We start from the raw sequence: 14851 nt of genomic DNA, 5'->3' as shown, positions 1-14851 counted from the left end.
CAAAAAACCAAAAAAAAAAAAAAAAAAAAAAAAAAAGAAGGCAGTGTCCAAGATGGTATTTCAGAGTGAACAGAGATGTCTGGCTCCTTGTCTCCCATGTACCTTACACAGTATTCCTTTAACCTGAGACTATTACAATGTAATGTCACTTCTTTTGAATCTATTCTTGGCTTTAGCTCTTGACCTTCATTTGAACTCTCTATTTTACAGATATCAATTTGAAAAAGAAAACAAGTGAAATATACTCACCCCATTTTCATTTTTCATTTTCTTCCAGATATATCTGTGTTTACTTAATGCCTTTTTCTTTTTTTTTCCTTTTCAGTATGGAACATGAGACTGAAAATAATAGCTCAGAATGTTCCTGAAGAAGAAAGTGTTTCCTTTGAGGCAGAAATGGAAGGATATACAAGAGAGGGTCTCCGCTTCCCCATTTTAGGTGATAATTGGGACTGTGAGAACCAGGAAAGAAATTTGAGGCAATCTCCTTTAATCGATGAGAAAACAGAGGTTCAGGAAGCAAATTGTGACCATCTTAATTTGGGGGGACATTTGAGTGAAAACCCAGCCCTTCTACCACCTCAGAGAGTCACTACGACAAACGGCTTCCATGTTCATAACTCAGACATTAAAACTTGTGACCGTGACCAAACCTTACATAGTTGCCCCCAAAGTTATACAGTTAAGGGAACTGGTGACGACGATGCTTGTGAAAAAGCCACCCAACCCTCCATGGAAGTCACTCAACTTGTAAGAAACCAAACGAGAGATAAATCCTATAAATATGCAGAAAGTGTTAAATCTTTAAACCACTTTACCACTGCCCTTTGTGATAAAAAAATTAAGAAAAGAAGCAAGAAATTTTGTAAAGGTAAGGACTTTGGGGACATCTTAGCCCTGAGCTCATCTCTTAATGAAAAAAGAAGTCATTCTACTGAGAAACCGTATAAATGTGCTGAATGTGGCAAGTGTTTCAAACGGAACTCTTCTCTTGTTTTACACCATCGAACTCACACTGGTGAGAAACCTTATACCTGTAATGATTGTGGAAAATCATTCTCTAAGAACTATAACTTGATTGTACATCGAAGGATTCATACAGGAGAGAAACCCTATAAATGCAGTAAGTGTGGAAAAGCTTTCAGTGATGGATCAGCACTGACACAACACCAGAGGATTCACACAGGTGAGAAGCCTTATGCATGTCTAGATTGTGGAAAAACTTTCAACAGAAATTCATCCCTGATTTTGCATCAAAGAACTCATACAGGGGAAAAACCATATAGATGTAATGAATGTGGGAAGCCCTTCACTGACATTTCTCACCTTACTGTGCATCTCAGAATCCACACTGGTGAGAAGCCCTATGAGTGTAGCAGATGTGGAAAGGCTTTCCGAGATGGCTCATACCTCACTCAGCATGAGAGGACACACACTGGAGAGAAGCCTTTTGAATGTGTAGAGTGTGGGAAATCCTTCAGTCGCAACTCTCACCTCATTGTGCATCAGAAAATTCATTCTGGGGAGAAACCCTATGAATGTAAAGAGTGTGGGAAAACTTTCATTGAGAGTGCGTATCTCATCAGGCATCAGAGGATTCACACTGGTGAGAAGCCTTATGGTTGTAACCAGTGTCGTAAACTCTTCAGGAACATTGCTGGACTTATCCGGCACCAGAGAATTCATACTGGTGAAAGGCCTTATGAGTGTAATCAGTGTGGTAAAGCTTTCAGAGATAGCTCCTGTCTGACCAAGCATCAGAGGATTCACACTAAGGAGACTCCATACCAGTGTCTGAAGTGTGGAAAGTCCTTCAGGCAGAACACTCACCTGGTAGTACATCAGAGACTTCATAACAGAGAGGGTCCCAGCCAGTGTCCTCACTGTGGGAAAATATTTAGAAGGAGCTGGTGTCTTGCCCGACATCAGAGAACACACCTTGAAGAGCAGCCCACGGAAGCATAATGGACATGGGCCATACTCTCCTTGAGTGAACAAAGGATTTGTTTTCAGATGTGACTTCCCTTACTAAAAGAAAATAATTCTTTATATATAAAAAAATTAAATACGAGATATTCTATAATTGCATTAACACTGTTATTAGGGAACTCATGAAGAGAGGGTTGAATGGTAGTCAGTGTAGTAAAGGCTTCAGGGATGATTCAGCCTATACCAAACATGTAGTGCATACACTGAAATAAAGCACCTGTCAGCGAGGAAGGCGTTTTCCTAGAGATACTCATTTATCTTTACATCAGGATACTGAAACTGGAAAGAACCTGTGAATTCATTCAGTAGGTAGCCAGTAGGAGACATCTTTAATGGTATCACCTTATTGTATACAAGCAAATGCTTATTAGAGTCAAAGCTTGTAAATGTTATTTGGAAGTGACACTTTTGTCACTTTGTACTGTCCTGTTTCCATAAAGGCATAGTGGTGGGATGTCGTACACAGTGCTCTACAAACCACCACAGGATGTAGCTGGGTTTGCTGTTTGAATGCACTTCTGTTTTATGGTCCTGCCAGAACACAGATGACTCATTTAGTGAGGTGAAACTGGATATAGGAGTTGCTTGTGATTGAAATGAAGTTGACCCTCTTAAGACTAAAACACTCTCCATGGTAGAAAGGGCTGCTTCTAAGAAATAGGATCCATTGCTTTAGGTATTGAACAAAAAATATTGAATTGTATTTCAGTTATCACCTGCCTTCACTGATGTTGATTATTTTGGATACTAATTTGTGTCGAGTTCAGGCCCTTTGAAACAAAATCCAAAGGTTTCGTTGCCATCCTAAAAATACTCAGATCATTGCAAAAGAAAGTGTAAAAGTAGATTTATTATATTATAATCATGTTCATATTTAGTTGTAGGTTAGCAGTGGAAGATGGAATTAAGTGGCTTCTTAGGAGACTACAATTGTGTTGTTTTCCTTTTTATTTATACAGTTTTATATAATAATTTGGTAATGTATATAAAAGTGAAGCTAAAAGGAAACAAATTTGGAGTCTCTTGGATCTTTGCCAGTGGATAGAGGCCAAAAATACTGTCAGACAACCTACAAAGGCTAGATCATGGCTACAGGAAGCCATAAGCAACTCTGGGTGTATACTGACAGATGCTTCTTTGGAATCAGAGCATCCCGAAGCGTAGAATAATTTCTTTTGGAATTTTGGATATAATGGCATTGTGGAGGGAAAGTTATAAGAGTCTAAGGATAGGGAAGAGAAAGTTACAGAAAAATCTGGAATAATCTTACCATGTCCTTTCTCAGTGCAGTGTTAGCTGACTGAAAGCTAGCCAGTTTGGTTGAGAGCTTCAAAGGCCTCTGATTCCTTCTGGAAATTTTGACTTGACCCTGTCTTCTATCTTTTGGTTCCTGTGAAGAGAGAATCATAAGCCTATTTGGAGATGACTAAGGCTATTGAGTAGATTCCTAAGGAAGTTAGGCATCTCAGTCTTCTGTATGCATGCCCTTGACAGCTACATGGTTATCATATGATGGGGATGGAGAGATAGTGGTAGGGTGCTTGCTATTCTTCCAGAGGACCTGGGTTTGTTTCCTAGCACCCATATGATGGGAAGGGACTGGTGCCTAGTGAGTAGAGGCCAAAGATATTGTCAGACATCCTACAAAAATAGTCCTTGGAACAGTTATCTCAGAATATTGAGAACTGTGATTGGTATACACACACACGCCACACACACACAATCATTTGCAACTTACAGATTGTCTCTATAATGTTATGTGTATGAATAAGGCATTAGCAAATACCTAGTGGACTGTAGACCACTCAAGGGTGCAACACTTTGGTGTCTGTTACTCTCAAGTAAAACATGCATGTACCATTAGTGTTAGTAGTGTCCCTGCTTCTTGATACTACATTTCAGATTCTGGAACAAGAAATCATCACTAGGCCAGCTATGGCCCGAGGGAAGCACCGCAAGGAAGAGGTGTCAACTCTGAAATTGTAGTAAGTTCACATGGGATTTGTATGAGTGTGAATTGTTTCCCCTTGCTCTTTTCTAAAATTCGGTTTCTCAAATGAGCAGGGAAAACTGCTGTAGTGAAAATAACTACTGTATAGAAATGAACACTTGACTAAAGAGGGAAAGATGAGATTTGAGTTGGGAGAGTTCCAGATGACTTCCAGTGCAACCTGGGCAATTTTCAGTGGTAGGCCTGACTGGGGAATAGACAGGAGAGCATACTGGAATATCAGGACAAGTATCATTTAACCGCACAGCCCTTAAATAGGTAGAGACAACTTTGGCTGGAATCAGATGGAGAAAGTGAATATAGAGGATTTCAAAGACTGAACTTTTATTTTACTTTTCCTGACTTTGAAGAGTGCTTAACTTACCGTTCCTGGCTTTAAGGCTGGAGAACCCACATATGAGTGGCTTCTGAAAGCCAGCAAGGCAAGAAAATGGATTCTTCCCCAGCGTGTCCCCAAAAGGAACTGTTCCTGTTCTTATTAGTCTATTGAATAATTGATGTGTGGTTTTAAGCCAGGTTTTTTTGTTTTGTTTTTTTTTTTTTTTGGTGGTAATTTGTTATATTATCTGTAGGTGATAAACTTCACTTGATAGTTCTTTTTAGACTCCTGACTGAAGTGTGTTCTCTTACCAAGCAAGTTAAGTAAACCAACCCTTTCCACTCCATAGCTATACATTTTTTTTTTTTTTTAAGGAAAAGAAGACTTATCTTGCCTCTGTTGGCCTCTGTGAGTTCACCGTTTTAACAGCCTTGAATTTTATTACTCGTTTAGAGATTTAAATACTGTCATTGTCGATGGGCATGGTGGCACACACCTTTAATGCCAGAACTCAGGAGGCAGAAGCAGGTGGATCTCTGAATTTGAGGCCAGCCTGGTTTACAAAGTGAATTCCAGGACAGCCAGTGGCTACAGAGTGAAATCCTGACCCAAACAATAAGAAATAAATAATAAAATAAGTTCTGTGAGTAGCCATTTGTGAAAAGAAATCTCAGAAAAGATAACTTTCTTGTAACTTTAATCCCATTCCCGTCTACTTGGTTGGCCAAGAAGAAGGCATATTGCAGCATCATCAAGCATGTCCAGAGCCCAAGAATGTGGCAGTGCCAGAGCAGGGTTTCATATCCAACATGGAGATGGGGAACATTTATAATTATGGTCAGTGTCTTAACTAGTTACCATTAACCCACATCCTTTTGATTTTCAAGTTATCAGTGCTCAAGTATGGCTGCCTGCACATTGCTCATCAACTTTATGTCTTCCTTAGTTCAGCAACTGTGTAGAGTACTTGCAGTAAGAGTTGGTACTGTAGCAGAAAGCAGAACAAGGTGCTTGCAATTCAGCAGGGGAGAAAATAATTGCCTAGCATGTATCAGATGGTGGTTGATGCCTAAGAGAAAAGTAAAGCTGAGAAAGGGGATGGGATGTCTATGTGGATAAATATGGTTACAGTTTTAAAAAGCTAGATCATTCATTTCCTTTCCCAATGAAAGGCAATTACATGTGTGACATGCAAGGGGTATGATGTCATGTGACAAGAGGTTAGGATTCAGGGAGACTAAACCTTCCACCCTGTGAGTTACAGGGAGGAACACTTAAGTCATATATGGTACTTCTTCATGAGCAGCAGTTAAAGAAACGGCTTCATTGCAGAGGCGGGTGTGAAGAACAAAACTTTGCGCAAGGGTAAACCCATTTACAGGAAAAATCTCATCTATGATTCTGAAGATAAATGGTTTCAGAATAGGAACACTGAAGTCCTAGCAGAAAAATAACAAGTAAATAAGTATATGCTTGTTTCTATGCTTAATAACCAAAGGCATTCAGCACTAATGGTTATTTCTGATAAAATAGACTAGGGTTCAAGTTTTAAAAATTAAAGGGACTATTCAATGATTCATGATATTCTCACCAGGTTGTTCAGTCACTTTCATTCTGTAACTTCAGGATATTTTTTATTATCCATATAAAAGCCCTTTGTACGTATTAGCATCCTCCCATTCCTCTGACCCTGTCAATCACCAGTCTCTCTTCACTGTGCATTTGCCAATTCTTTACATTGCACATCAATGGAAAAATAAGACATGTGGCCCTTTGTAACTTCATTTCATTTGAATGTTTTAAAGGTTCATGTTGTATGTTCAAGGTCCTTTTTGTGGCTGAAAAATATTTTGCCATATGATTAAAACCGTATCTTGCATATTGGTTGATGGACATTTCAGCTTCCACTTTTTTTGGTTACTAAGAATAATGCTATCCTGAAACATACAAACTCATGTGCCAATAAATTTTCAGTACTCTTGGGTAGATACTTAGGAGTGGAATTGCTGGATCTTTGTTTGCTTTTTTGAGGAAATGATGTCCATTTTACGTTTGACTGATGTATGACTACTTTGACTTCTTCATGTCCTTATCAATATTTATTTATTTTTTTGCCCTACTGGTGTAAAGTGTTTTCTTGTGGTTTGGGGAAAATAATTTATATAGTTAAAATCTATACTTTATCCCATGGATCAGCATTTTTTTTTTCTGCAAGGGAAAAGTCATATTTTAAACTGCACAATATCATTTCTGCTGCAACTACTCAGCCACAGATGACTAATGTAGAAGTAGCTATAGACGATTTGTAGGCAAATGTGTGTGAATGTGTCCAATAAAGTTTTACATATGGATTCTGATTTTTTAAAATTGTATTTCACAATGAAAATTACAGAAGATTCAAGTTTCATGTTTTAAAGTAAGCCAGACCTGGTGGTGCTTACTTGTAAATCTCAGCACTTAGAGGCAGTAACAGGATGATTGCTACAAGTTCCAGGTCAGCATGGACTACATAGACTCAGTCTCAAAACAAAACAAAACAAGCAACCAAAAGATGAAACTATAATAAAATACTCTTTGTCCAAAAACACAAGATTCGGAGTAGCATTTACCCAGGGGCTATAGTTGGATAGACAAACTAGTTGTAGACCAACTAACTGGAAAGGCGGCTTGAAGCTTCTAGTTGAGAATATCAAATATTTTTTTTTCTCATCTTGGCATAGGCAAACATTTTAAAGTGAAATGGGTATCAGAGAAAGGTTATAGTAAATTTAAGAATTCATATGCATCAGAAAGTCCATATAAGTGAAATGGTAAGCAATAAAAAAAAGTCCATTGTGCTCATAATTATTTAATGTGTTAAGGATCCAGCATCTCAAAGATAAAAAAAACTCATTGAAAATGTAGGCAAACGCTTTGGTTCTGTGCAATTTTGAAAGAGGAAATCCAAATAGCCAACAAATTCATGGCAGTGTCCAAATTCATTTCATGTTATAGAAATCCCAGGATACTGCATCTGGATGAATAATACAAGTGTTGACAGGTAACTAGTTGATAAGCAACTGCATTTTGCAGTCACCTGTCTTCAAACCGAACTCTCCAAACTTAAGAGTCAAAAGACGAAAAAACTGTCTCGGAGAGGAAGCTGGGTTGCTTTACAGAGCGTCTTTTCTGTGTTCTTCTTACGCCCTAATAAAAGCTATTTTTGATGGGCTGGTTTCTGTCTGCTCCTGCGTGCTGCGTTTCAGTTTCCTTGCTGCTGTCACCTTAGAGATTTTTCCTATTTTTAAATTCTTTAATTGGTAAGGAAAGAGAATCCCTAGAGATTACCTAGGGGTAACAAACGGAAGGGCGCTGGACTCTCTGGGCGCCCTGGGTAGGTACTATTGCAAAAGGATGGTTATGGGACAGGTGGCTCAAGGTTTCATTAAGCCTCAGCAGTCTGCCGGGACTAAAAGCCTCAGATCTCGAGACCGCAACGAAAAAGGAAGCGTCCGCTCTTGCGGCCTTGGATCTGGTTATCCAGGATATCCACACTCAGCTTTTGGTGACGTCAGGCAGCTCAGGAACGCCTCATCCGGGAGCCTAGGGCGAGCACGCGCAGACCTCTAGCGTCCCACACGGGGTTGTGCCCATAGAGGTGAGTGGGCGTCTCCCTGGTTCTAAGGTGGTGTCTTCGTCCTTTGTTGTTCGCCCTCCCCCTTCCGCAGAGGCGGAGCAGAGCCCTAGACCTGCGTGTCTGGGCATCTTGGGATCTAACGCAGAGGCTGGGCTGGCGGCCTTTTGTTGCGCGTAATGTCACGTGCGTCCTCACCCCGCAGGACGCGGAGAATGGTTCCTTCTTACTCTGGGTCAGACTCCCTGAGGTTCGCGCTCCTCCGCTAGTGTGCACCTTGCTGCTTTCCCTCCAAGTGCACTCGCAGACGCAGCTCCTCCCCCTCCCTTCCTCCTCTCCATCTCAGGATTAGGAACTGGAATAATAACTGTTTTCTGTGTCCACTACTAAGCTTTCTTCTCTGTGCCTTTCTGCCCACCAGGCCTTTTTCTGCCTTTCCTCCATCCCTTTCCTCATATAGACAGCGTCCCCTCCCTGCACCTGTGTGTGTTTGGTTCTTTTCTAGAGGTCTTTCTTCTTTCCCTGCTGGGTGTTGCCTTTCCCTACCCGCCAATACAGGTGTGGACTGGGTTGCCTGTGTGGGTAACATAGGCCCCTGTTATCCACTCCTTTCCGAAGTCAAACATCCCAGACTTAAGTGAGTTCTTAATTCAACATCTAGTGTAGTCTCTGTAAATGACTTCTTTCCATTCCTCAGCATTCACCTCGATGTTTTGTTTTGTTTTGCTTTTTCTATTAGCCACATACTTTCCCCATTGTGTCTTCTAAATACATTGCCTTTACCTCTAAGAAATTCCCAGAATCCAACCACCTCCTCACTTGTGTTCTCACCAGACACCAGGGGAATTTGTCAAAATCATGACCAATTTAAACCACGATACCTTCAGCTCCGCAATCCGTAGAGTTCTCACTAAGTTTGTAGATCGAGTATTTGATGGTAAGAGTGGTATAGTTTGTTCTCCGACTTCTCTTCCATTATAGTGCAAAATCAGGTCCCATGCGTAAACATCATTGCCTAGAAGAGAGTCTGGCACACAGTTAAGTGTTCAGTAGACTTTTGCTGAGTGAAGACAAAGGGCTGTCTCTGTGACTGCAAGATCACAGAGTGGGTGTGCAATGCATCCAGCATTTTTTTTCCCCCAGCGTCTCCAGGCCATTTGTAGAGCTTTCTCTTTTAGAATACGTTGCCTCAAGCAGTGTGGTGTGTGGTGTGTGAGTATGTGGAGTTGATGTGCTTACTGTAGTTTGAACTTTGCCATTTGATTTTCTCACCAGTTGACTAGGGTTTTCAGCACTGTTTTCCCTGAGGGTAGTAGTCACTATAAGGTTATTTCTTTGCCCTAGGTGAAATGAGCCAATTCAAGCCATATTAAATTATATTGAAGATAGGGTTATTGCGCGGCTGCTCTTGGGCAAGTTCACTCGCCCCAAGGATTGAAGCCAGGGGAGTCGCCATTGGGGACTGGGGTGGGGGTGGAGGAGAGAATGAGAGAAAGAGCAAGCACAGAGAGTCAAGGGAAGGAGGAGGAGAGGAGGAGAGGAAGAGGAGGAGGAGAATAAGGAGAAGAGGGCAAAATGTAAAATGTCTGGATTATATAGGGAGGGGCCTCTGGGGGAAGGGCAGCCCAAGCCCTGGGCTGTAAAGCTCAAGGTTGGTGGCAGGGTCCACCAGGTAGAGACTTGGAGGCCAGGTCTGCTTGGATTTGTAAAATATGCACTTTAGTCCCTTGTCCAGGGTCTGAAACCAGTCACCTTATGGAGATGTTTAGGTAAGTTGTTTGCCTTCCTTTCCCTGCTGTGAACATACAAGTTTTCAGGTTTTGTTTTGCTCTGAAATGGGTTTGTGTAGCACAGGTTAGCCTACAACTTTCTGTGTAGCTGGCTGGCCTTGAGCTCGTAGTCCTCCTGCCTCAGCCTTCTGAGTACCAGGACTATAATTTGTACCATCACAACATACACATTTTTTTTTCCTCGTTTGTAGTAGTACGATAGGAGACACTTGACCATTGTCCTTGTGAAACACATTTTTATTGCCTGATGATTTTCCAACTTGTTTAACCCCTTGCCCATCATCTAAATTTACTACATGTAATATGTAATAGTTATGCATTATATCGTTATGTGTATGCTTAAGTCTGTATTTGTGTATATGACATTTTATTTGTGGGTTTATATGGAATTTTGCATGTACATATGTGTATCACATACATATGTATGTTCATATGTGTGTGTATATATATGAGTGTGAAATTTTTATGCATCTGTATATCATGTTATATTTATGTATTTGAAGCAAACACAATTACATAGTGAACTGTGTAGATGCATAATTAGAGTTAATGTGTGATGAAATTGTATTTACTAGAGATGAACTCCTTTGATGGTACTTTCGAATTTCATTTTGTGTCACTGTAAAATGAAGGCTGTTAACCCATCATATAACCTTTCATTTAATTTTTTTATTCTGTCATAGTACCTTGGAATCATGTGAATCAGTTTCTAAAGAGAATTCACCTTTTTTTATGCTAAACAAAAGATGTTAATGATGTAGGAACTACTTATACTATAATGTTAACCGTGGTAGACATCCAAGTTGAATAAGCAGTTTGACTCCAAACTATGTTAAATGACCTTCTAGGTAGGGGATCAGAGTTTCATGTACTTGTGACTTGATACTGACACTATGGATGATTTTTGTGCTGTTTAACATTGTGTATATTTTTCAGATTTCCTGCAATGAGTACATATTACATTATTTTATAGTGAGGAGGTCTATCTATCTATCTATCTATCTATTCATTTATTTGCAGTATTGGGGATTGAACACTGGGCCTCACATTTGTTAAGCAAGTGCTTTTACCATTGATATACCATGAGATCCAAACAGGAGCAATATACTTGGCAAGTTAATGGGACCCAAAACAGGGACGATATACCTTGCAGGCTATGAGTTCAGAGCTACTAACAGTTAACCCAGTTAAAAAGAATTTTCTTGCAAGTTAAGATTTCTAATTGTAATTAAGAAGTTTTTGTTTGTCCTGTGTTATGTCCTTGCAAAATAAGGTTTCTATTTATAATTAAGAAGAAGTTTCTGTTAATCTATGTTAAGTGCTAGTTAAGGGGTAAGTCCCTGTTTGCTCTGTGTTACACCCTTGCTAAATAAGGTTTCTTGTTGTAATTCTGAGTAAGACCCTGTTTCTTAGGTCTGATGTAAACTGCTTGGAACCCGTTCACTTGATCTATATCCTTGCCTTTGCCCCTTCCATTTTCCTTGTATCCTTCTAACAATGTGTAACAGCTAACCCTCTCATTGCTTAAAACACCTTATCTCTCCTGTAAGAGGGACTTCAAGAGGCCAGCAGGCCTGCTCTCTCTGATCAGTCTGCAGTGCTGACCAGTCCAGGGTTAATGGCTAAATATAGCTTGCTTTAATTGGTGAGGTATACACTTGATCTTTTCTCCTCGGCAATCTCAATTTTAACAATGCCCCTTAAAGCCTGTAGTAAGTTTTAATAGTAAAATATTGGGAAAATGACCTTTTAAAAAATTTACTTGGAACTTTTAGAAGCGTATTTGGTACATGTAGTAAAGGGGTCAAATAGCCTTGACCATGAATCACTTGTTAACTGTTGGCAGCAGCTGGAAGCCCAACATATTCCATATTTGGCCAGCATAGCTTGTGGTTTGAACACTCTGCTGTACCCTTGTCTCACTTCTTAGAGGCTGAAATTCTTGGCGTTCCTGTTCTCTGCTGCTTCAAAACATGTCTGTAAGATTTTGCAAGTCAGTAGTTTTCCCAGGTTAAGTAAACTGATGGATTTCTTAAGGCTCCAGCTAGTGTTACATTTCACTCATGAACTCATTTGTAACCATGTACTAGATGCCTTCTGAGAAGTATGTTACTAAATTTGTTCTTGCCAAGTCCTTAATGAATGCTGCTGACCATAGTAGAGTACTTCTCCCAGAAGCATTTACATCTTTCCCATATACTTTGTGTTTAGACAAGTTTCTGAAATATTATAATAAGATTGTAAAAGAGTAGTGAACACTCATTGTCCTTTGTGTAAATTTAATTGTTAATACATGTAACAGTTATATATTATGTGCTGATATTATATGTTATGTGCATGTCCATATACCTATATTTGTGAGTTTGACTTGTATATGTAATGGGTTTATATGTATTTTTGCGTTATTATATACATAGTTATAAGATCATATATGTTCACATATTTACATATGGATATGGCTGCATTTACATATATGTTTACTAATATATATATATATAATTAATTTGTATATACCATTTGGAAATACATCTTTTTTTTTTGTTTTTCAAGACAGGGTTTCTCTATATAGCCCTGGCGGCTGTCCTGGAACTCACTTTGTAGACTAGGCTGGCCTTGAACTCAGAAATCTGCCTGCCTCTGCCTCCCGAGTACTGAGATTAAACGCGTGTGCCACCACGCCCGGCTTGGAAATACATTTTTAAGTAGGATGTTTTACCTCTAAATATTTCTTTACTTGTATTTTAAAGGAAGGAACATTGTTCTACATAACTCTTATTACCATTATCACACCTAAGCAAATGATATTTCTTACTATTGTTTGGCATCCATCTATGTTCAGGTTTTTGCAGTTTCCCTAGGACTTTATGTTTCTTTAGTTGGAGGCTTTTACATGTCATTGTGTTTCAACAGTTTTGAAATAATTGTAGATTCACTTAAACTGTCCTCCATTTTCTAGTTGGTGGGGATTTTAAACTATTCATCTGTTGAAAGACAGGGAAGTTTCATATTTTTAAACTAGTTAAAATGGAGGGTCCTTAACATGTCAAAAAGGTTTTTGTCTCTTAAATCTTAATTTTCTTAGTATATATGTGTAACAGTGTACCATGCCTAGCTTTTTCTAGAACTTTTATAGTGCTGTGTTTTATATCTAAGACCCATTTTGAGTAGATCATTAGACAAGGGTTATCCTTAAGATAAGGGTTCAGCTTCATTCCTTTGCATTTGCATATTCAGCTTTTTCTTACCATTATCTGAAAAGGGCTGCTCTTTCCTGTGGTCTTGTCAAAAGTCATTCAACATTACATGCAGAGTTTATATACATGCTCTATATTCTGTTCTATTGGTCTATAGTCTGTCTCTCTTGAAATTTTGTAGTCAATAAATTTAGTCCAGTACTTTGTCTACATCATCAGGATAACTGTATGCTTTTCTTCTTTTGTTCTGTTAATGTGGTTTGTTACATTGATGAATTATTTATGTCTGAATCTTTGAATTGCAAAAATGAGTCTTATTTGGCTGTCATATAGGATCTTTTCAGTTTATTTGTATTACATTGTATTTTTTTCCCCTTGAAGCACATTTTTTTGACATTGATTTTAACTCAATACTTGTTTTGTATTATAGTCTTTCTTCTTTTGGAAGGGTTTGGGATGGGTTGATATTAATTCTGTAAGTGTTTGGTATAGTTCAGCCCACACATGACTCTGAAGAGCTACTGTTGATCCACACAAGCTCAGCACAAGAGCGTGTATGGTCTTAGAGCTCATGTGGAGTCTAGAGCTTAGAAAAATGGTCCTCGGTAATAGAGACGAGAGTAGTGGCTAACTGATCAGAGATAGACGTGTTCTACATCATCAGTCTCTGTGGCTCATCAATGTGCACACGTGTGAAAGTTAATGGAAATGTATTTAAGGACTTGGTGAGTTGAATTTATTGCTTGAATGTATCATATTTGCATGCACATTTAAGATGGAAAAAGTAGTTATAGTTTAGGCCACAGCAGTAGAAGAGGTGAAACATAACAAAATTATGGGCGTATTTGAAGGTCAGAGCTGACAGATTAATTGTGGTCTTAGAGACAAGGAGCAGAATAGAGGATAATGCAGAGGTTCCTGGCCTTTTCTGCTGAGTAGATGTTTACTGGGATGGGGAGGCTCAATATGCATCATCATGTCATTAGGTGAGAACGGCTTTAGCATTCATCTGTGGTGTGCACTGCCTTGCTTATCTTCAGGGGTCAAGGAGAAATAGACAGTTCAAGATGTAGGTGTGCATTCAGAGGAGCCGAATAGGTGGCTGAAGTGAAGTCTGTGCTGAGTGAGTCTGGTACACTGCGGCATGAGAGAGTGAGGTGTGAAGGGAGGGAGGAGAGCAGTTGTGTTTGGATAGCTAGTGAGGCTGCAGGAAACTTTAAAGAAGCATCTCAGATATGACTGGAGATAAACTTCTCCTTGATGGGGGACTTTAGAAACCAGACTGGATCTCTTCTCTTAAAATGGAATAGCACATGATATATGTAGAAACCACCAGTTTTATTTCCTTTTTTACACAGTTGCTGTTTTGTTTTTCTTAGAAATTAGACTCTGGCCACCTTCAGATAGAGTGCATAAAGTAAACTCCACTGTGGTTCCAGTGTCTTGGGTTCCTCCTTAGTGACTTGGTAGTCCCTAGAGATTTAATAAGGTCCAGGGCAATGTGCTCTCTGACTTTGGTCCTGATGAGAAGTTGAATTTATCGTTGTTCTGATTTGCTTTTTTTATATGAAGTATGGAAAGTCCAGAAGGACTTCATCCAGAGTGAACTTGAACATTTTCTCACAGTAAGCCCTTGGAAAAATTCTCTTCTTCTTAGACTCCTTGAGTCTGCCAAGTTCCTCACTTGTTGGAGAGCCCTTCCTTCCCACCAGTCTGTAAAGTACAGGATGGGTTTCGGGCTATCCCTTGCAGGGTTTTGTGGATGTTGATATCGTAGATGAAGTCCAGACCTAGTTCTTTGATGGTGGGCTTATTATGTTCAACTGCAGTATCAGCCTGATTGGATGATTAATTTATTGAGATATATCTTGATAAATTAAAACTAATTTATCATGTAGAACCTCTGCAAATGATCACATTTCTGTTATAAGTAGC

At 39.3% G+C, this 14851-nt stretch overlaps 2 protein-coding genes across 2 annotated transcripts in view; both read left to right on the top strand.

The window, feature by feature from the left end:
* Znf329 (zinc finger protein 329) overlaps window positions 1–4860 on the top strand; it is a 12688-nt gene extending 7828 nt beyond the window's left edge. Inside the window, exon 2 of the mRNA XM_029531844.1 lies at window positions 326–4860. Coding sequence (XP_029387704.1) covers window positions 334–1965 — 1632 coding nt within the window. The 5' untranslated portion in view covers window positions 326–333 and the 3' untranslated portion in view covers window positions 1966–4860. The remainder of the gene's footprint in view (window positions 1–325) is intronic.
* A 2835-nt stretch (window positions 4861–7695) lies between these two features.
* The window catches only part of Zscan18 (zinc finger and SCAN domain containing 18), a 37602-nt gene continuing 30446 nt past the window's right edge, over window positions 7696–14851 (top strand). Inside the window, exon 1 of the mRNA XM_029531841.1 lies at window positions 7696–7956. The gene's annotated coding sequence lies outside the window, so the exon portion shown is untranslated. The remainder of the gene's footprint in view (window positions 7957–14851) is intronic.

This window comes from Mus pahari, chromosome 19 (genome assembly GCF_900095145.1).
Source record: "Mus pahari chromosome 19, PAHARI_EIJ_v1.1, whole genome shotgun sequence".
NCBI lineage: Eukaryota > Metazoa > Chordata > Mammalia > Rodentia > Muridae > Mus > Mus pahari.
This window is presented reverse-complemented; position numbering and strand designations above follow the sequence as displayed.